Here is a 21,364-nt window from a genome sequence, read left to right on the forward strand (position 1 = left end):
GGAAGGAGAGGAAATGAATTTCATATCTCTTCTTGCAAGGACACTAATCCTATTGAATAAGGACCCCAATCTTATGACATTATTTAGCCTTAATTACCTTCCTAAAGACTATATCTCCAGATACAGGCACATTGGGCATTGGGGCTTCCACTTAGGAATTTTAGCAAGGGGACACCAACATTCAATCCATAGCATTCGCCCTAGACATTTATCTCATTGTTCTTTTCCATTTCATGTTGTGTGTGCCTCGGAGCTATTTCCTGTGTCCTGACTGGTAATTTAGTCGTGCTTATTCTGGCTACTAGTGGGTTCATCTCTGTAATTCTTTACCTGACTACTGCCAGTTCACTCTTTCTCTCCTCTTGTTATTTCATCATGTGCTTTTGGTTTCTTATACCAGCATGTTTTTGTTTGTTTATTTGTTTGTTTTTTAGATCACAGGGAACTCTTTTATTAACTCTTTATTTCTGAGGAGTGTAGTATTCACAAGTAATATTTTAAAATAGATTTATCTTTAAGTGACTTGCGTAGCCCTTGTGAAATCACTCTTATAAGGATTCAATGTATTTGTTAATACTTGGCAAGAACCATTCAAGTTATAATCTTCCTTTATTAATTAAGGAATGATCTTCAAGAGGTGGCCGATTCATTCAGTGCTAAATAATCTTACTAAGAATTTTGATTATGTTTTAAGTATCCATGTATATCAAATGACTACTACACTGATAGTCATATAATATATATTTGATCTTTTTTCTTTTTTGCTTTTTTTTAAGTTCTAAATGAAATGAAGCTGGAGTTCAAATATCATTACTGCATGAGGCAATGTGAGGCATTCATAAACATTATCCATCATAAAAGCAACACCCATGATAGAAAAGAAGGCAGCATTTGGGTTAGGAATTATATAGATTGATTGCTGCAGAACAGCTAAGTTGCAGTTATGATAACTTTTCCTCCGTATTTTTGGTGTAAATCCTCTGTCTACAGCTGCACATTTCCATGCATTTTCGAGAAACATGGATTTATACGATTTAATACCACATACTGTGCCATCTACTTTCTCTAACAGTTGCTTTCCTAAATGAATTGGCAACTAGGCATATCACAGTAGTGTTTTGTTTTATTTTCTATGGTGTTAGAAATAGTTTGCTCTTGAACAGAAAATGAAAATCTTTGCACTCAAAGTGGCTTTTGACAACTCCTTAAGTGCCATTGCTCCTAAAAAAGGATAAGACGTGTTTTGAATAATTTACTAGTGCTAAAATGTCACATTTTTGAGAAATCTATTTTATGGTTTTTCTGAATATCTGAGCCAAACACCTCTCTGGAATTTAATAACTTGTGTCTCTGCCTTCCTAAGTAAACAATAAATTGTCTTCCTTTTTGAATAAAAGTTGCCATGACAACTTGGCAGGCGTGGGCTATGGAAGTCAGATACCGAGCTCTAGTATTTCAAAGATGTGATATTGTTTTTGGCAGCTCTGATTTAAGAAAAACTGAAGGTGTATTTTCACATAGTATATCAGTGGTGGACTTCGTAATTAGACTAAATTGTGTATATTTTTGCAGGTAATTCATTATTTAAGTACAATGATATTCTTGCTCTTTATGATAACTTCAAGACTCTTTCTTAACTAATCACAGAAATCCAGAGATTAAGGAAAATGCCAAGGTTATTTTATAAATGCTGATTTCAAAAATTATCCTGAACTCAATTCTGAAATTTTGACATTTTAAAGAAAATATCTATTTAGTAATTACAGGGAAATTTTGCAGCATCAAATAATCTGTTATATAATTCACCTAAAGATTACATCTTTAACTTCAATGTTCCTGAAATCTTTGTAATAATACTGTCAATAGGGATAAAAATTAAATTTTGATTTAAACACATTGAGTATTTTCTTCAAAACCACCCTTTTATACCATTCACTGAAAAAATAAATGAATTATTATTTTACATAATAATTTAATTTTTAATTTTATAAAAATTTCAGTGAATGCTATAAAAGGGTGGCTTTGAAGAAAATATTCAATGAAATGATTTCTAGGTGGCCTTGCTCAAAGTTGCTTAAGTTTGGTTGCAAGTAAAAAGGCCTGTTTTTTCAGTTATGATTCTTTCAGTTGACCATAACCTAATTCAAGGTGATCTAACAATAGATAAAGACTCAAGGTTTCATGGAATGAACAAGTCCAGTAACAGGTCACACCTAGATAGACTTGCTCAGGGATCTGGCCCTTCCTTCCTTCCTTCCTTCCTTCCTTCCTACCTTCCTTCCTTCCTTCCTTCCTTCCCTCCCTCCCTCCCTCCTTCCCTCGTCCCCTCCTCCCTTCCTCCCTTCCTCCTTTCCTTCCTTCCTTCCCTCCCTCCTCCCTCTCTTTCTCTCATTCTTTTCTTTCTTTGATAGAGTCTTGCTCTGTTACCCAGGCTGGAATGTAACAGCATGATCTCAGCTCATTGCAAACTCTGCCTCCCAGATTCAAGCAATTCTCCTGGTTCAAGTGCTATGCCTGGCAGTAGAGACGGCGTTTCACCATTTTGGCTAGGCTGGTCTGGAACTCCTGACCTCAGGTGATCCACCCGCCTCGGCCTCCCAAAGTGTTGGGATTACAGGCATAAACCACCACGTCCAGCCTGTAATTGTTTCTTTAGCAATGTGTTTGCCTTATCTTCAGACAGAATTTCCTCATAGTAGCAAAATGGAGCCAGTGGTTCCAGGTCTCACGCCTACATATCTCAGCAATCAGAACAAGGGAAATGATCTCTTCTCTACCTAAATTCCTGAATGTCTCAGTAATTGCTCCTTCTTAGGTTATCTGCTCATGCATGCCACCAACCACTGTGACCAGTGTAATAACATGAGCAAAATGGCCTGTGCCCAATGTCAAGGAAGGTTCCCACCTCCAAATCTTCTGGTTGTGAAGCCCAGTACACACAGATGAGTTGAATACATACCAGAGACACATCCACAGTGTGTTTTACCCTCAGACAACCCAAACTATCAGTGTCATTATGAGATTCTGGAACAGAGGGAGGGCTGGAAACCCATTGAGGTGTCAGACCCTTTGGGGGCTGCATGATCTTCTTTCTCCTTTCTTTATATTTACTTTGTTCTTCTTTCTCTGTAGACCTTTCTTTTCTTTCACCAAGGTGTACATATAATTTGTGTGCCATACCCAGAGTTTAATTGCAGATATACCTAGGGCGTTTTATTTGTTTGTTTTGTTTTTATTTTTATTTATTTATTTATTATTATTATTATTTTTGAGACAGAGCCTCACTCTGTTGCCCAGGCTGGAGCGCAGTGGCCGGATCTCGGCTCACTGCAAGCTCCGCCTCCCGGGTTTACGCCATTCTCCTGCCTCAGCCTCCCGAGTAGCTGGGACTACAGACGCTCGCCACCTCGCCCGGCTTGTTTTTTTTGTTTGTTTGGTTGGTTTTTTTTTTTTTTTGTATTTTTTAGTAGAGACGGGGTTTCACCGTGTTAGCCAGGATGGTCTCGATCCCTGACCTCGTGATACGCCCGTCTCGGCCTCCCAAAGTGCTGGGATTACAGGCTTGAGCCACCGCGCCCGGCCTTTGCTTTGTTTTTTTAAAATGGAGTCTCACTCTGTCTCCCAGGCTGGAATGCAGTGGTACAATCTTGGCTCGCTGCAAACTTTGCCTCCAGAATTAAGCAATTCTCCTACTTCAGTCTCCCAAGTAGCTGGGATTACAAGCACTCGCCACCACATCCGGCTAATTTTTGTATTTTTAGTAGAGATGGTATTTCGCCATGTTGGCCTGGCTGGTCTCAAACTCCTGACCTCAGGTAATCCGCCCGCCTTGGCTTCCCAAAGTGCTGGGATTACAGGCATGAGCCACTATGCTAGGTCTTTATTACATAAACAAAAAACTTACTGTTAGCATTTAATCACTATTCTCAATATTTACATTTGGATCATAGTCTCTCTTTTAGGCACGAGGCAAAATCTATTTAGAATACTACATAGAATATTCTTTTCCTTTTTGTAATAAGTTACGTATATATCTCGATTGATGATTTGCTAAAAAATACATGAGATTCATGTTTTGACTGGATTTCAAGAATAATTTTATTATATTTAATTATCACTTAAATGATAAATGAATTAAACAAAATTCACATCCCAAACCTTATTATTCAAATCATAGACCTATTTATTCAACATTTTTTCTTATACTTACCTGAAGGCTTTAAAATATTTTTTGTCTACTAACTCCTCAAATTGATTTCATGGTTATAAAACATTGCAATCAGAATTAGCCAAAAATCATGTAATTTTTCTCGGTATTTCTCATCAAAATTGCTTCTTAAAACATTTACATCTCTTCACTGAGTGGGAAATATGAGGAATAAAGGCTTTGTGACAGGCACTATGGTAATATCAACAATGTGAACTCAAATAAAAGTAGAATGTAGTAACTCAAAGGAAAAAATATATTGTCTTCATTTCTAGGACCATTAGCTGAAAGCAGGCCCTGATATAACCTCATTTTTAAAGAAGAGAAGTTTGAATTTGTTATTACTAATTGTAATTATACCATAGGTTTTTAGTAAAAATTTCGAAAGAGACATTTTTGTTCAAAAGGACCTGTTTGTTCTGGTGAAAAATTAGATATTTGCACCCAGGATACATTTCCTTCTAACTCTTGTATATTTAATAATTTCCTCTAAAGACTACTAATTTTACACACACTCACACACACACACACACACACTCATGTAAAATACAAAACTTAGAAGGAAATATATATTGAAATTGTTAAATATACAAAACATGTAATCACTATTCTCCACATTTATATTTGGATCATAGTCTTTCTTTTAGTCACAAGACAAAATCTACTTAGAATACTGCATAGAATATTCTTTTTCTTTTTGCAATCGATTACATATATGTCTCGATTGATGATTTGTGAAAAAAATACATGGGATTCATGGTTTCACTGGATTTCAGGAACCATTTTATTTTATTTAATTAGCACTTAGATAATAAATGAACAAGACAAAATTCACATTCTGAATTTTATTATTCAAATCATAGGGCTATTTATTTAACATTTTTTTCTTACAGTTCATGTGTGTGTGTGGGTGTGCACATTTATTTATGTAATCCAAATTCATTTCTCTCAGAGTTTAGTTAATTCATTTGGCTCTTTTAAAGACTATTAATACTCTTGAGTTCAATAGGTTTTTTTTTAAGAATTGTAGTTAAAACATCTCTGTTCTTGATATATATTATTATCTGTTATTGCAGGAGGATACAGACCACAATTACTACATATCTCGAATATATGGCCCATCTGATTCTGCCAGCCGGGATTTGTGGGTGAACATAGACCAAATGGAAAAAGATAAAGTGAAGATTCATGGAATATTGTCAAATACTCATCGGCAAGCTGCAGTAAGTGTTTTGACATTCAGGGTTCGTTTTTCCTACTGTGAAAAAAATGGTTGCTTTAATTGGCCTGTAGCCATTTCTTTTATAAGTTTGATAATTAAATATTAAAATGGCCCTATCTGTGGTAATCATTTTTCAAGTATATTCAGTTCTGTAATTGTAATTTAGATTAATAATTACATATAAGACATGAAAGAAAATGAAATAGAATTGTTTTGATATACTGTCATTAATTTAACCAATTTTCTTAGTCTATCTGATGAACGTATATTGGATTCAAAATTGAGCTTTATCTTGGATTATTTTTAGTTTTCTTATAACCCATGAGTGTATAGAACATTTTTAAAAATTACTTGCATTTGGTATCTTCCCATTTACATGAGTTTATTCCTCTTGGTCTTGGATTTAACCAAAGATTTAACCGAAGTCATTTATGACTTAGATAACATATATAGAACAAATTATGTTCTTAAATGAAGACGTTTGATATAAAGAAAAATAATAAAATATAGAAAGCATCACATTGATATTTTAAGCCTGGGCTCATTATTTCCTAACCGTGCTCCTGAAATAAATAATTTAACTATTCTGAGGTGCTTTCTGCATGTGTAAACTGGAGATGAGAGGGAATATTAATACTTGCCTCCCTTTCCTTACATGGTCATGAGTAGGCTATTCAAGGGCCAGCCTGAATGCTCAAATGCATTAGCTTTTTCAATCTTCACAACAATCCTATGATTTAAATATTATTACATCACACATTGCAGATAAGAGAACTGAGGAGTCTTGGAAAATTCAGATAACCTGTCCAAGGGTCTCCACTAGAAAGTGGTAAACTGGGGTGTTAACCTGGGTAGCCAAGCTGATGCTCAAATTTTGTGTGTAAAATGTATCACACTTGGTTCTCAGAATGTTCTTTGATCATCATTTTATGATAAATGCCGGATTTCACATTTTAACAGGTGTTTGGTTTTGCTGGCCTGGGTAACGGTGGTGATAGTGTCACTGATGAAACCATGAGATGTTCTCTTCAGTATGACCTGAAGTGAAAAGAAAACAGCTTTAACCTTTCAAGTTATTTAGAGAGGCATTGATTTGATAAATGTTAAATATCAAAATTTTTGGCAGTGGCCTTCCTTGTTTATACGTAGATGTTCCTGTTTTCAGGAGATCAACTGCTAAAAGCTAAATGGAAATTAAGAATAGTATACTATGATGATTCATTGAATTTTCAGTGTAGAGCACATGCTTCCTGAGTCTGAGAAGCAAACAAAGTAGCTACCTTTCCTTACTAAATTCCATCATCCACCCCCACCCCACTTTTTTCTATATTCAGGCAACCCCAGGTAGGCAAGATGACAGATTTAGAAATAATTCACTGTGGAATTTCCAACAGATTTTCAAGAGAAGAGAAAATGGTAAAGAATAGATTCGAACAATGTCTATCTGAGATCTATTGCATTTGACAACCTTCCTACTATAGCACAGTGGTTAATAGTATAAAATATACTTTGTGGAGTTTTGAATGTTGGTGTGTGCACATGGGGATTCAGTGACGTGGCCTAGTTCTAGTGTCAGTCACTATGGGTGACATCTATAAGCAGAGAAAGAAGTTCCTCAGTTAAAGTATTAGCTGATTTCTTCCTCCATACAAATATGGCTACCATCTCTCTCCTCTGTTCTGCCCCCCAATGTAAGACAGTTCGTATCCTGCCTCTCCTTAAAGAAGCCTGTTCTCTTTGCAATAGGGTTTACTTGGTTGCCTTGTAACAGCTCTCTGATTGTCTCATGAAAAATGATAATACTGTAGACAGTCCATTTTTTTCTTATTGTTAGTATGGCAGTGACATTGTTTGTTGCTTTTAACACTTGAGGTCGCCTCAAACATAAATGGAAGGACTTGAACTTCTGGTTGTAACTTACCTGGTGCTCTTTATGTTGATGGTTAAATATATACAATTGTTAGAGGCTTTTGTTTTAGATACTCTGCCATTGTCATATCTTGGGTTCTTGGTTATCCACGAGTATTTAAGCCATTAACAAACATTTCTTCAGAGTTAGAAATTGGTGGAAAAAACTATCAACAAAATTCGACACACTTCATATTAAAAACTCTCAAGAAACTAGGCATAGAAGGAACATACCTCAAAGTAACAAGAGCCATCTGTGACAGACCCACAGCTAACATTATACTGAATGGGCAAAAGCTGAAGCATTCCCCTTGAAAACTGCCACAACACAAGGATGCCCTCTCTCATCATTCTTATTGAACATAGTATTGGAAGTCCTAGCCAGAGTAATTAAGCAAGACAAAGAAATAAAGAGCATCCAAGTCAGAAGAGAGGAAGTCAAACTATCCCTGTTTTCAGATGGCATGATTCTATATCTAGAGAACCCCATAGTCTAGGCCCAAAAGCTCCTTTAGCTGATAAGCAACTTCAGCAAGTTTCAGGATACAAAATCAATGTTCAGAAATCACAAGCATTCCTATACATCACCAACTGCCACGCCAAGAGTCAAATCAGGAAGACAATCTCATTCACAATTGCCACAAAAACAATAAAATACCTAGTAATACAGCTAACCAAGGAAGTGAAAAATCTCTGCAATGAGAATTACAAAGCACTGCTCAAAGAAATCAGCGAAGACACAAACAAATGGAAAAAAAAAATCACATGCTCTTGGATAGGAAGAATCAATATCATTAAAATGGCCATACTGCCCAAAGCAATTTACAGATTCAAGGCTATTCCTATCACACTACCAATGACATTCTTCACAGAAGTAGAAAAATTTATTTACAATTCATATGGAACCAAAAAAGAGCCCAAACAGCCAAGGCAATTCTAAACAAAAATAACAAAACTAGAAGCATCACATTGCCCAACTTCAAATTATACTGCAGGGCTGAAGTTACCAAAACAACATGTTACTGGTACAAAAACAGTCACACTGACTAATGGAACAGAATAGAGAGCCCAGAAGTAAGGCCACACATCTATGACGATCTGACCTTCAACAAACCTGACAAAAACAAGCAATGGAGAAAAGACTCCCTATTTAATAAATGGTGCTGGGATAACTGGCTAGCCATATACAGCAGATTGAAGCTAGATCCCTTCCTTACACCATATACAAAAAATCAATTCAAGATGGATTAAAGACTTAGATGTAAAATCCAAAACTATAAAAACCCTGGAAGACAACCTAGGCAATACCATTCTGGACATAGTAAAAGGCAAAGACACCAAAAGCAATCACGACGAAAGCAAAAATTAACAAATGGGATCTAATTAAACTAAAGAGCTTCTGCACAGCAAAAGAAACTATCAACAGAGTAAACAGACAACCTACAGAATGGGAGAAAATATTTGCAAGCTATGCATCTGACAAAGGTCTAATATCCAGCATCTACAGGGAACTTAAACAAATTTACAAGAAAAAAAAAAAAATTAAAAAGTGGGCAAAGACATGAACAGGCACTTTTCAAAAGAAGACATACATGCAGCCAAGAAGCATATGAAAAAAAGCTGAATATCACTGATCATTAGAGAAATGCAAAACAAAAACCCCAGTGAGATATCATTTCACACCTATTAGAATGGCTGTTATTAAAAAGTAAAAAAAACAAAAACAAAAACAGATGCTGGTGAGGTTGCAGATTAAAGGGAACACTTATACACTGTTGGTGATGCTGTAAATTAGTTCAACCATTGTGGAAAGAAGTATGGCAATTCCTCAAAGACCTAAAGACAGAAATACCATTCGACCCAGCAATCCTATTACTGGGTATATACCCAGAGGAATATAAATCATTCTACCATAAAGACACATGCATGTGAATGTTTATTGCAGCACTATTCACAAAAGCAAAGACATGGAATCAACCTAAATGCCCATCAATGACAGATTGGATAAAGAAAATGTGGTACATATATACTATGGAATACTATCCTGCCATAAAAAAGAACAAGATTATGTCTTTTGTGGGAACATGAACAGAACTGGAGGCCATTATCCTTAGCAAACTAATAATGGAACAGGAACCAAATATACCATGTTCTTACGTATAAGTGGAGCTAAATGATAAGTTATGAACACAAAGTAGGGAAAAACAGACACTGGAGTCTACTTAAGGGTGGAGGGTGGGAGGAGAGAGAGGAGCAGAAAAGATAACTATTGATTACTAAGCTTAATATTTGGGTGATGAAAGAATCCATACAACAAATTCCTATAACATGAGTTCACCTGTGTAACAAAGTTTTACACATACTGCTGACCCTAAAATGTTAAAAAATTTATATGTGCTATTATGGTTATATTGTATCTCAAGACCCAATATACACTTAGGGTTGGATTAATGACAGTGGAGGTATAAACCCTATTTTAAATACTCTTTCTCTTAATTTTGAATATTTTTGGCCTCCATCTTGTCAGATCTGATTCCATCATTATAGTTTTTACTTCATGATGTGTTTCATACAAGGCTGACTCAGCACAGAGCTTTGCTAGCCACAGTCTTGTGCACTCCTGTGCTTTCGTTTATTAGTATAAAAACCAAATCTCTTATTTGGCAGGTCTACATGGGCCAGAAAATTTGTATTTCTACAAATTCCAAGGTCATGCTCATGCCACTAATCCAGGGACCATGCTCAGACTCTATAGCAGGGGTTGGCATCCTGTTTCTCAAAAGGTCAAGATAATATGTTAGTTGTTGCAGGCCTTATGGTCTCTGTCACAACTACTTGACTCTATTGTTATAGCTTAATAGCCATAGACAATATGTAAATGAACAGGCATGGCTGTGTTCCAATAAAACTTTATTTATGGAAATAAAGAAGACATTGGTCCTGTATCTACTTTATTACTCTCAACAGAAAACACACACACACACCCACCATACATGATCACACAAACACACACACAAAAAAACACTGACACACACTTCCGTTTTAACAATAAGATTGGTAATATTAACTATTTTCCATCTGAAAAAAAATGCTACGTGAACTCCTTCATTTAAATTTACAGCCTAAATATTACAAATGTACTTGCTAGAATATTTGTAAAATTCCCCACATTCTCTTTTCATAAATGTGATTACTAAATATTAGCCTGAGCTTTCCAAACTGTATAGAATAATCCATGTTCTAGCACTTCCTCAGTTGGTCTTTCTACCTTTCCAATCCTGCTTGGTTCTCTGTTTCATTTCCATTGCGCTTTTCTCAGAATAAAATCAAGTTGTTACAAAAGATGACAGAATTTTAATATTAAAGTGATATTATGACCGGGGGCTGAGTAATGCCCACATACACGTCTACAGGCAACACACACACATACTTCATGTTACTGAGGTGGTAAACCACAAGGGAAAATGGAAAATGGCAGACATGAATCCACCTTATTGATTAGCTTTGCTTCTGTTCTCATTGACATAAAAAGCTCTCTGGTAATTTGGCTGGAAACAGGATTTAAATTTAAGCTCCAAGGGGAAGAAGGGAGTTTCTCGAATCTTATCACCAGTTCATGTAATTTGCATGCCCACGAGTATATATTCTGTCAACAAATTATGCAAAAAAAAAAAAAAAAAAAAAAAAAGATTTAGCTCGGGATAGTCCCAGGGCCAGAGGGCTAACAATTTAGCCCTGAATAAGCAAGAGGTACAGTGAGAAGGCAAGAATGTTGACCCTCCCAGAAGAGGCAACTTATCACCCACTTCCCTGCTTCCTGAAATGGAAAAGAGGAGGGTACAAGAGATGTTTTACCTAGGAACATTATTTTTTTAAAGACATATTTCACCCTTTACCATCACTGCATATAAATGTGGTCCAAACACTATTTTGGAATCTTAGATAATATTCTTGAAAGAGGAGGAGCGTGGAAATAAAGTAAGTTTTTCCTTTTCTCCCATCCACAATAATATCTTATAATTTCAGAGCAGAATAAAACATAGGAATCATTTAATTCACATATTTGACATGCCCACACACATTGGTATCTCTTTCCTTTTATAATCTCAATCATAATCATTGGTATTTACACGACGTATGTGTATAGTGGAATTTGATTACATGTACTTTCAAATCTCTCCATTGTCATTTTTGTTTAAATAACATTTCTTAAATCATTATTGCAAAATAAGCAGATGCTAAAACCTAGTTTTGCAGTTGACAAATTAAGGCAAAGACCATGTCTTTCTAGCTAAAGCAAAGTGAAGAATTGGTATGAGTTCCTGGCAGATGGTAAGCAATGAGGCAGGCACTTTATACTAAAATTCTCACAATTATCTGGGTATTTTGTCCTTCATTCAGAGCCGCACAGTTTTCAGGTTGCAAATCTAAAAGTTTCTGACTATAAACCTAGAAACCAGCCTGGACTTGTTCTTCTCCCTCTTTCTAGACATTTGAAATTTCACATTTTTGTGATTTTCTTCTATATTTCTACATCTATATTATTTAATTTATTTCTGGACACAGTTTGATTCAACTGCCAGACATATTAGAATTATTTTGTCTTCTGAAATGACGTTCTGATTGACAACTCCTAAAGATATATCTCTCTGTCCTGGTGGAAGGAGTCCAGTGTTTGAAGTTAGGAAACCTTAGCTCCAATACTTATTTTTGTGGATTCTGGCCTCTTTGCACCTCAATTTTGTAAGCTGGAAGAAAGGGGGTAAAAATGCCTGCCCTGATTGCCTCCCAGTGCTATGTTGAGAATAAAAATGAAATACTTATAAAAGGACACTGAAAACCTCAACAAAACAATACAGTTGCTGAGCATTATTATTTGAGTGTTCTAATTCTTGACAACAAAAATAATAACCCTGTCAAAGAAAGTAGTTAAGGCAGTAAAAACAGATTGTATTTAGGGTTATTGCAATGAGGGAAAGAATCTTGATGTAGAACTGGGCTCAGTTCTGAACGTAGCATGGGCAAGACGAAGATATGGCCAAGAGCAGAGTGGGCATCAGTGGAGGGAAAGTTATAAGAGGAGACGTGAGAAGTAAGTGGCTATTGTGCCTAAACTGTGTTGTTAGGATTTTTACTGAAGGAGGGTCAGAGTGATTAGATAGCAAGGGTAGGGGATGAGGGTTTGATCAGTATTGAGGATGGTCAGACATCAAGGGTGGGGAGTCTTGCTAAACTGACTTAGCATCTTGTCATTCCCAAATAAGTTAATATCTGAGTCTCTCTAAGAGTCTCTCTCAGATAGATAAATACATAGATGCATAAATATGGATGGTTGGATGGATGGATGGATGGATGGATGGATGGGTGGACAGATGGATGGATGATGGGTGGAAGAATTGCTAGAGATCTAGGTATAGGATAGACGGATGGGTAGATGGAAAGATAGGTAGACAGACATATTAATGGATGGATGGATAGATAGGTAAAGATGATTGATATATCTCTATATTTCTATCTATATCTTTCTATGTATATATTTTATGCCAAACAATTGCCAATATACTGTTTGCCAGACATAAACATACTCTGGCTTAAATATTTTTCAATCTTTCTATATGTTGGTAGGAAGATTGATTCTTTAAATATGAAACAACGGCAAAATGAAATGGTTGAAGTGCTATTCTCTATCTCACTCTATCTCTGTCTTAATGCAGGTAAGGTTTTTGATGAAACTTGTTTGACTTTTTATGTGTTGATTGTTTAAAATTTTTATATTGAACTGTCTTTGATGACATTTCTGACTACTTGAATATACATAGAAAAATTCCTTTAAAAATTAAGTCTTCTGGAGATTTATTCCCTTCAGGAAAATAACTCATTGCTTCAGTTAGCAATGAGTCTCATATTTGCATAATGTTTAAGTTGGGAGAACTACATTTGGCTGCTGATGGTGACTATAGTAAGTTGGTTTTTCATATCGGACACATTTATTTTCTTCTGTGCATCAAAAAATCTGTTGATAAGTGCTTATTTTTCAAAATGATTAAATTGAAAGGCAATATAATTTGCTTTCTCTATTAGGCTATTATCTAGACTGTATGTTTTTGCCTGAGTTCTATTCGTAATGTCTAATAATAGGTTGCTTTTTATTTACTCTTACATTTGACTGGTTGAATAAACTTGCTGCATTCTGTCTTTTGAGTTGCTTCAATTCAAGTGAGACACAAGTTTATCAACCTGGTCTTACTTGTCTTTACTTGTAGGATTTTTCTCCAGTTTGATAACAGACTGGGATAAGTTGTGTCTGCATATGTCTCTGTAGCTTAATTTCAGTTGAATAAAGTCTTCTACATACATAAAGGAAGAAATATACTCGACATAATGTAATGTTTTATTGAATACTATTCATATTTTTGCTCTAATCAAATTCTAAATACTCAGAAAATTCGTAGTTGCAAAATAGTAAAGGAATTCTCTTTGGATATTTAAAAGGTATGTTCTAGTCTTCAACGTCCTACGAAACAGATGTACACTCCAAAGTAATCATGGATTAATTTGTTTAAAAAATAACAGGGATTCAAAAGCATAGGATTTGGCATCATGAGATCCAAATTCAAGTTTCTTACAACTATGAGACCTTAGGCAAATCCCGAAATTCCCTGTCAGTTTCTTCCTGTACTAAGTAGTTGTGATAGTAATGTCTGTCCTGCCTACCACATACAATATATTAAAATGAAATGTTATGGCACTTGATAGTTACTTATGTAGTTTAAGAAATTCTACTGTTAATTCATTTTACTTGAATTATACTTACGTCACTTACCAAACTTGAGGTTAATCCCTTTTGTCCCAAGTATTATTCCAGGGCCTGACTCTTTTTCATTGCACAAAACTAGCATGATTCGAGTGGCTGAGTTGTATTTCTCTGCATGCCTGGGAAACGGGCTGGTCCACCAGCCTGGAAGCCAATAAGTACATGGAACAGTCTACTCCTGTCCTGCCGATGGCACTTATGACAGATTAAACATTCCCTAGGCCACCTAATATGCTGAAGTTAACTAACTCCTTTTACTGACATAATTACATAAATACATGCATATTACTAATAATTTAATCTACTCTTGCTATTCTTCCTGAATCTAGGAACCAAATTTTAGACATGGAAAGGACTTTGGAGAGCCTTAAGGACAGCTGCCTTAAGAAATTCACATTGATCCATTTCTTCTTCATGTAAGAAATCTTAGCTTCCCAAAGCAAGAAGTTGCCTTCTTATTTGACAGATCATATTTGAGTTCCTATTTCATTACAATTTAATCTTATTTCTTCATCTGTGGTCTTTAGTGAAGGATGAGCACCATTTTTTACATAACATTAGCCATGGAAGGTAACATAATACATTCTGTGTTACCAGTGATGGCTATAAAATAATTCTAGATAGATAAATATCTATTCACCTTTTAAAGTCACGAGTGAGGCAAACATTTTAGGTTTCTGATAAACTCTGTTAGAAGGTTTCATATTAAACTTTTATAACCATAAACGCTGCTAAAAAGGAGACCCCTCAACCATGTCTCAGGTGCAATAAACAAGTGTATTTACTCTGCTTTTCACCTGAGATTCTCTTTTCCAACTTATTTCTTAGCATCTTTTCTGTCATCTCTTCAGGAGCCTATGAAGACTTACGACAGTTTAATTTTAGATAACATGAGTGTAAAACATATTCTCATCCTAAAGTTATTAACTGATAAAGATGTTACATGACTCCTTTGAAAGAAAATGTTTCATAACAGAAAACTTAGCAAACTGTAAATGGAATATAACATTTTTTTAGAGTAAATACATCTGAAAGCAGATTATCTTAATTCTTGTGAAAAATCTTAAATTATAAAATATTGTGTTTGAGGATTGAGATTCCCTGGGCAGGTTAGTATTTCAGTATATTTTTAAAATATTTTTTATACCTGGTCCCAATATCTTTATTTTTGTCTGTTCCTTCCTACCTAATTATAGCATATCATTTAGGTGATGGATGGATAATACCCTACACAAAATGGCCAGGTTTCTATGTGGATTGTTTTTTTCTTTGTTTTTATTTATTTATTTTTATTTATTTTTTATTATTATACTTTAAGTTCTAGGGTACATGTGCACAACGTGCAGGTTTGTTACATATGTATACTTGTGGCATGTTGGTGTGCTGCACCCATCAACTCGTCAGCACCCATCAACTCGTCATTTACATCAGGTATAACTCCCAATGCCATCCCTCCCCACGCCTATAATAGGCCCCGGTGTGTGATGTTCCCCTTCCCGAGTCCAGGTGATCTCATTGTTCAATTCCCACCTATGAGTGAGAACATGCGGTGTTTGGTTTTCTGTTCTTGCGATAGTTTGCTGAGAATGATGGTTTCTAGCTGCATCCATGTCCCTACAAAGGACACAAACTCACCCCTTTTTATGTGGATTGTTTATAAACTGCCTTCCCATCAGAATGTCTAGTGTGCCTGGAATTCCCAGCCCCAGAGAATAGGCATCTTTTTTCTCATTTTGCTAGAGGTGCTCTGTTAAAATTCCAATGGGGCTAGAAGTGAAACCCTATTAGCCATTCTCTATTAATGATAGATTGCCAGAAATTTCCTACCCTGCAGCATCTGTCTGTAAAGAAATGCCAAGTAAGGTTCAAGTTTAATAACTGGGCCAAGGTAAAGCACATTAGTCCTGATTCCATGTGGGCTAAACTGTAGGATGCCAAGGATGTCATAAGGGAGCAACTCTTGGACGCTGTGTTGAGAAGTATCAATTTACTTAGTTTTTTGAAAAAAATTAGAAAGTTGACAAATGTGGCCAAATGGAAAACATGAATCTGCATTTAAAAAAAGAGGTAGGGGGCTCTTTATATTATTTTTTGTAACTTTTCTTTCTTTTTAGATTATTTCCAAATAATTTTTTTTTTAAAAAAAAAGAGAAGTTAGCAAAGGAGGATGAAGAAGGAAAATTGAACTTGGTCTAAATTTCAATTTCAATCAGCAATTGAATTTTGAATTATTTAGTTGCTTCGCTCATGAACTTTACCCACTAAATTACAAATATTTTCTAATTGGTACATAATATTTTACATATTTATGGGGTGCAGGTGATATTTTGTTACATGCATAGAATGTGTAATGATGAAGTTGGAGCGTCTGGGGTACCCATCACCTAGAGGATTCATCGTTCCTGTGTGTTAGGAACGTTTCATCCTAACATGTCAGTGGAGTAGTGTCAAAACGCATGGACTTGGAACCAGATTGCCTGGATTTGAGTCCTCACTTTGCCAACTGTGAGGTTTAACATTGAGCATGTTATTAACTCTTTCTTAATCACTTCCTCATCTATGAAATGGAAGTAATAACAGTGCTTACCTCCTAAGGTTGGTCATTAGGACTAAATAATTTAGCATTTGTACAATGCTTAAAGAGATACCTGGAATAGTGTCCAAGATATCTGTTACATCGATAATAATAATTATTATGCAAACATTTACCTTTAAAAACGATCATTTTCCACTGACTGGAAATTAGGGAGTTTGTTGCCTGAAAGGCAGATTGTTATCTACTGAGAAAAGGAAGGACTTTTCCATTATCTGAACGATAAACACAACAAAATATTTTTTTGTCTTGCCCTGTTTGAGGATCATTGATCAAGGATGTCACAAAAACGTCACAACCTTCAGGCTTTGCGAACCGTAGTTTTAAAGACACTTGGCTAGCAGGAACCTCTAGATTTCAGTTCTGTCAATGGAAAATTTTAGGGCATACATGTGCTACCTGGTAAAGTGAGATTATGTTTTCCAGAAACAAGTCTATTCTTCCTTTTAACCTATTTCACTCTTGCCAAAGTTTCCTTACGGCAATGATTTTGGAGTTTCAAAGACCGCTTATATAACACAGAGCTTTGTTACTCAAAGTGGGGTTTAGGGGGCAGTATCAGAAGCACCAGGAGCTTGCTAGAAATGCAGGATTTCTGCCCCCTGAATCTGGATCTGAATTGTAACAGGAACCCTAGGTGATTCATTCGCACCTTGAGGTTTGAGAAGCTTGGAGAACTCTCTTGACTTGCTTCTAGGGTAGCATGAAAAATCTAGAAGCAATTCCTTCTGGCTCTCACCCAAACCCCATGTGTCCTTGAAGGGTTCTTTATAAAATCCTGTCACACTCTTTCTGTATCCCTGAACAGCTGGACTCTCTGAACTCTGCCAGAGTTGTAAATATCACATAACTAATATGAATAATTCTCAGCGTTTGCAAGTACAGGCAAGCTACTGTAGCCACGTGTTTGCTGGGAACCATGCAGTAAGAGAGGTCAAAAGATATGGTGATTGTTCACTTATTCTCAGGTTCATGTGCACCAGCATCAGCTAATTGCAAATGTTTACGTTTTGTTTTCCAGTTTATGAATATTCCCTTGAAGAGCGCCATTCAATAGCCAGGATTAATTAAGTTCTAAGTTTTGCTATGAAAAAAGTGCTGAAGAGGTTAGAATTTCTAACTCGGAAAATCAATTCAATTGATGGACTTTATTCTCAAAGAAGTAGCCAGTTCTTTGTTTGTGCATTTGTATATTGATCAGCCCTTTCCATGAACATTTTGATTTTTTAATTAGGTTTCCAGTGTTTTCAGTCACTGGATTAATGACCCATGTCTGTCAACTCCTCCCAGAGTATGAGAATGGTTAAAATCCCATTAAAAAAAATTCTACATGGTAAAAGCATTATTATGATCCTGCCCACTGTGCTATTTTATTTTGGGATACACTAGGCTCACTTAGGGCCTGGAAGCAGGATCTTACTTTATGGTATAACAAAGAAGTTTGCAATGCTCTTATTCAAATATATGCCTCTCCATGTTTTATTTTCCCTCTTTGATAATCGCTTGTTGTGAAAGCCTGCCAATTTTAATTTTTTTCTGTCAACCACATTTGAGTTTATATTACTTTTATTTTTTATATTTTTAGAGACATGGTCTTGCTCTGTCACCCAGGCTGGATTGCAGTGGTGTGATCATAGCTCATTGCAGCCTGGATCTCCTAGGCTCAAGCAATCCTCCTGCCTCAGCCTCCCGAGTAGCTGGGATTGCAGGCCAACATGGCTGGCTAATTCTTTTTTATTTTTGTAGAGACAGGGCCTTGCTATTTTGCCCAGGCTGGTGTCAAACTCCTGGCCTCAAGCGATCCTCCTGACTCCCAAAGCACTGGGATTACAAGTATGAGCCACCGCATCTGGCCTATATTACTTTTATAAGCAAAGTTATTTCAGTTTAATAGGGGAATAAAGCACGAAATGACAATTACCATTGAGAATTTTAAAAAAGAAAGTAAATGTTTTATACATTTAGAAGACAAGCTCCTGTCTTCTAAGGAACTATCCTTAGAGGGTAAGAAATGAAAACATCTGATCCTGGAATGTGAAAAAGAAAAAAAGAAGTCGTTGAGACTGGGCTGGTCACTGGGTGAGCAGGGGCCCCCTGTTGTGCCTAGGCCCAGGTGTGGCCAATGGCGCAATGGCTCAGCCCAGCTTGGTGCTCTATTAGCCCAGTCCCTGTGATTTGGTGCATTTGATCTAATTAGACTGCTCTGCACCTTTCTCAAATTTTCTCTCTTTTGTGTCTCTGGCCTCATGCATCTAGGTGCTTTCAAATGATGTTTTACTATTACTAATTTTTAAAGAAAATTATGTTGTTATGTCTACCAAGAGTGAAAGACCTTCAATATTAAAGATTCCATATAGAAAACACAGTCACTGAAGGCTTATAACAGGTGGGAAACGAATCACGTAGTATAAAAAAAGAAATATAGAAATTATACAGTTGTCAAAACGCAGGGTTTTGGAGCCCTACATGTTTGGATTGAAGTCTTATCTCTAATGCCTACTGGTGATTTGAATTTATCACTTATCCTTTATTTTTGTAAAATTTTGTTTTGAAATAATTTCAGACTTATAAAAAAACTTGCAAAAAAATTTTAAAGAGTTTCCATGTAGATTTCACCTAGTGCTGTAAATTTTAACACCTTATATACCCACGATACCATTAACAGTCTCAACAAATTCGTGTTGGTACTATACTCTTAAATAATCCATAGGCCTTATTCCAATTTTCCTAATTGTCTGCAAATTATTTTTTCTTATTCAAGATCCAACTTAGGACCCATATAGCATTTATTTGTCAAATATTCTAGCCTCCTTCAATCTATAACAATTCCTCAGTCTTTGTCTTTCATGAACTTGACACTCTTTTAAAGAGTATTGGCCAGTTATTCTGTACAATGTCCCTGATTTTGAGTGTCTACTATTGCTTCATGATTAAATGTAGGTCTCTGTTTTTGGCAATATTATGATGGGGATGATATTTTGTCCTTCCTTGTGCATCATATCGGGAGGTACATGATGATAATAAGTCTCATTAGTGTGAGGTTAATTTTGATTACCTGGTTAAGGTGATGCCTAACAGGTTTTGTCTTTTCCCTGTAAAGCTACCATTTTTTCCTTTTGTAATTAAAAAATCTTGTTGAAAGATGCTTTGAGACTATACAAATGTCCTGCTTCTCATTGTACCTCAACCTACTGATTTTAGCATTCATTATTGCTAAATACAGGCAAAATACTTAGCATAATGTCTGATATATTAAATGTTAATTTCATTCTTTTAACACCTACATATACAATAATTATGATTATTTTAATATGACAAAAATGAAGACATCATAACATTGCCTAGAAACATGTCTAATTGAGATAACGATTCTATTAGAAAAACAATTAACCAGAATTAGTTTAATTCTTTAAGAGCTGTGATAATGCACTGCTGTATTTGAAAGAACATAAATCATGTTCAGCTATTTATTAGGAATCAAATAAGGAGCTATACTTGCTTAGGAAACTAGTTTTAAATAACTAGTGCTAGACACCTTCATGTACACAGTATATTGTTATACTTCATTGACTCAATGCTTATGATGGTCCAGGTATTATTTGGTCATTTGATCCTTATGATAACCTTTTGAAGAAGTGTCTTGACCTTACAGAATGAGCAAACTATGGCTTTAAAAGGTTAAATAGTCCGGGTGCCGTGGCTCACACCTGTAATTCCAGCACTTTGGAAAGTCGAGGTGGGCGGATCACGAGGCCAAGAGATCAAGGCCATCCTGGCCAACAAGATGAAACCCCATCTCTACTAAAATTACAAAAATTAGCTGGGTGTGGTGGCGCATGCCTGTAGTCCCAGCTACTAGGGAGGCTGAGGAAGGAGAATCACTTGAACTTGGGAGGCAGAGGTTGCAGTGAGCCAAGATCGTGCCATTGCATTCCAGCCTGGTGGCAGAGTGAGACTCCGTCTCAATAAATAAATAAATAAATAATAAATAAATAAATTTAAAAAATAAAAAAGGTTAAATAATGTATGAAATCGCACAGTTACTAAATACCAAAGCTGAAATGTAATTTCAGGTCTCTGCGACTCCAAACCCATGCTAAAGCATTCAATAATTTGGAAAGAGCGATTAAATATTTAAAAATACAGTTCCACATACTTCCCTTAAAAAAAGACTATAAAATGTGTGTTTTATGATGAGTAAAGGAGCAAGACAACAATAATCTATTCTAAGCATTTATAGGTGAATAAATTTTATGTGGACCTTATACAGTTTCAATAAAGTTAGTAAATTGTTACATGTGTCTTGGAAGAAAATATCACATCCCAGTTAAATTTATCATAGGTATATGGTGTTTGTTGAATCATTTTTATGTATTAGAGATATAAATATTACTGGAAATACACCAATATACTAGAAATATTTATGTAAATAAAGCAAATATAATTTTTCTTTTATTTTACAACTCACAAAGTTAATACTTGACATAAATAAATGAACTGAAAATAATGTGACTCAATATTTATTTGATCTCATATTTGAAATTGTTTTATGAAAAAAAATCATAAATACCACTTTACCAATAAGAATAACATCTCACCTGTTTGAGAGTTTTAGGAGAC

The 21,364-nt window shown here is 35.6% G+C and overlaps 1 protein-coding gene across 1 annotated transcript in view; it reads left to right on the forward strand.

Moving 5' to 3' along the window:
* Positions 1–21,364, forward strand: part of PLXDC2 (plexin domain containing 2) — a 468,121-nt gene that overhangs the window by 226,304 nt on the left and 220,453 nt on the right. Inside the window, exon 4 of the mRNA XM_050804055.1 lies at positions 5,284–5,430. Coding sequence (XP_050660012.1) covers positions 5,284–5,430 — 147 coding nt within the window. The remainder of the gene's footprint in view (positions 1–5,283; positions 5,431–21,364) is intronic.

The sequence above is a fragment of the Macaca thibetana genome, chromosome 9 (assembly GCF_024542745.1).
Source record: "Macaca thibetana thibetana isolate TM-01 chromosome 9, ASM2454274v1, whole genome shotgun sequence".
NCBI lineage: Eukaryota > Metazoa > Chordata > Mammalia > Primates > Cercopithecidae > Macaca > Macaca thibetana.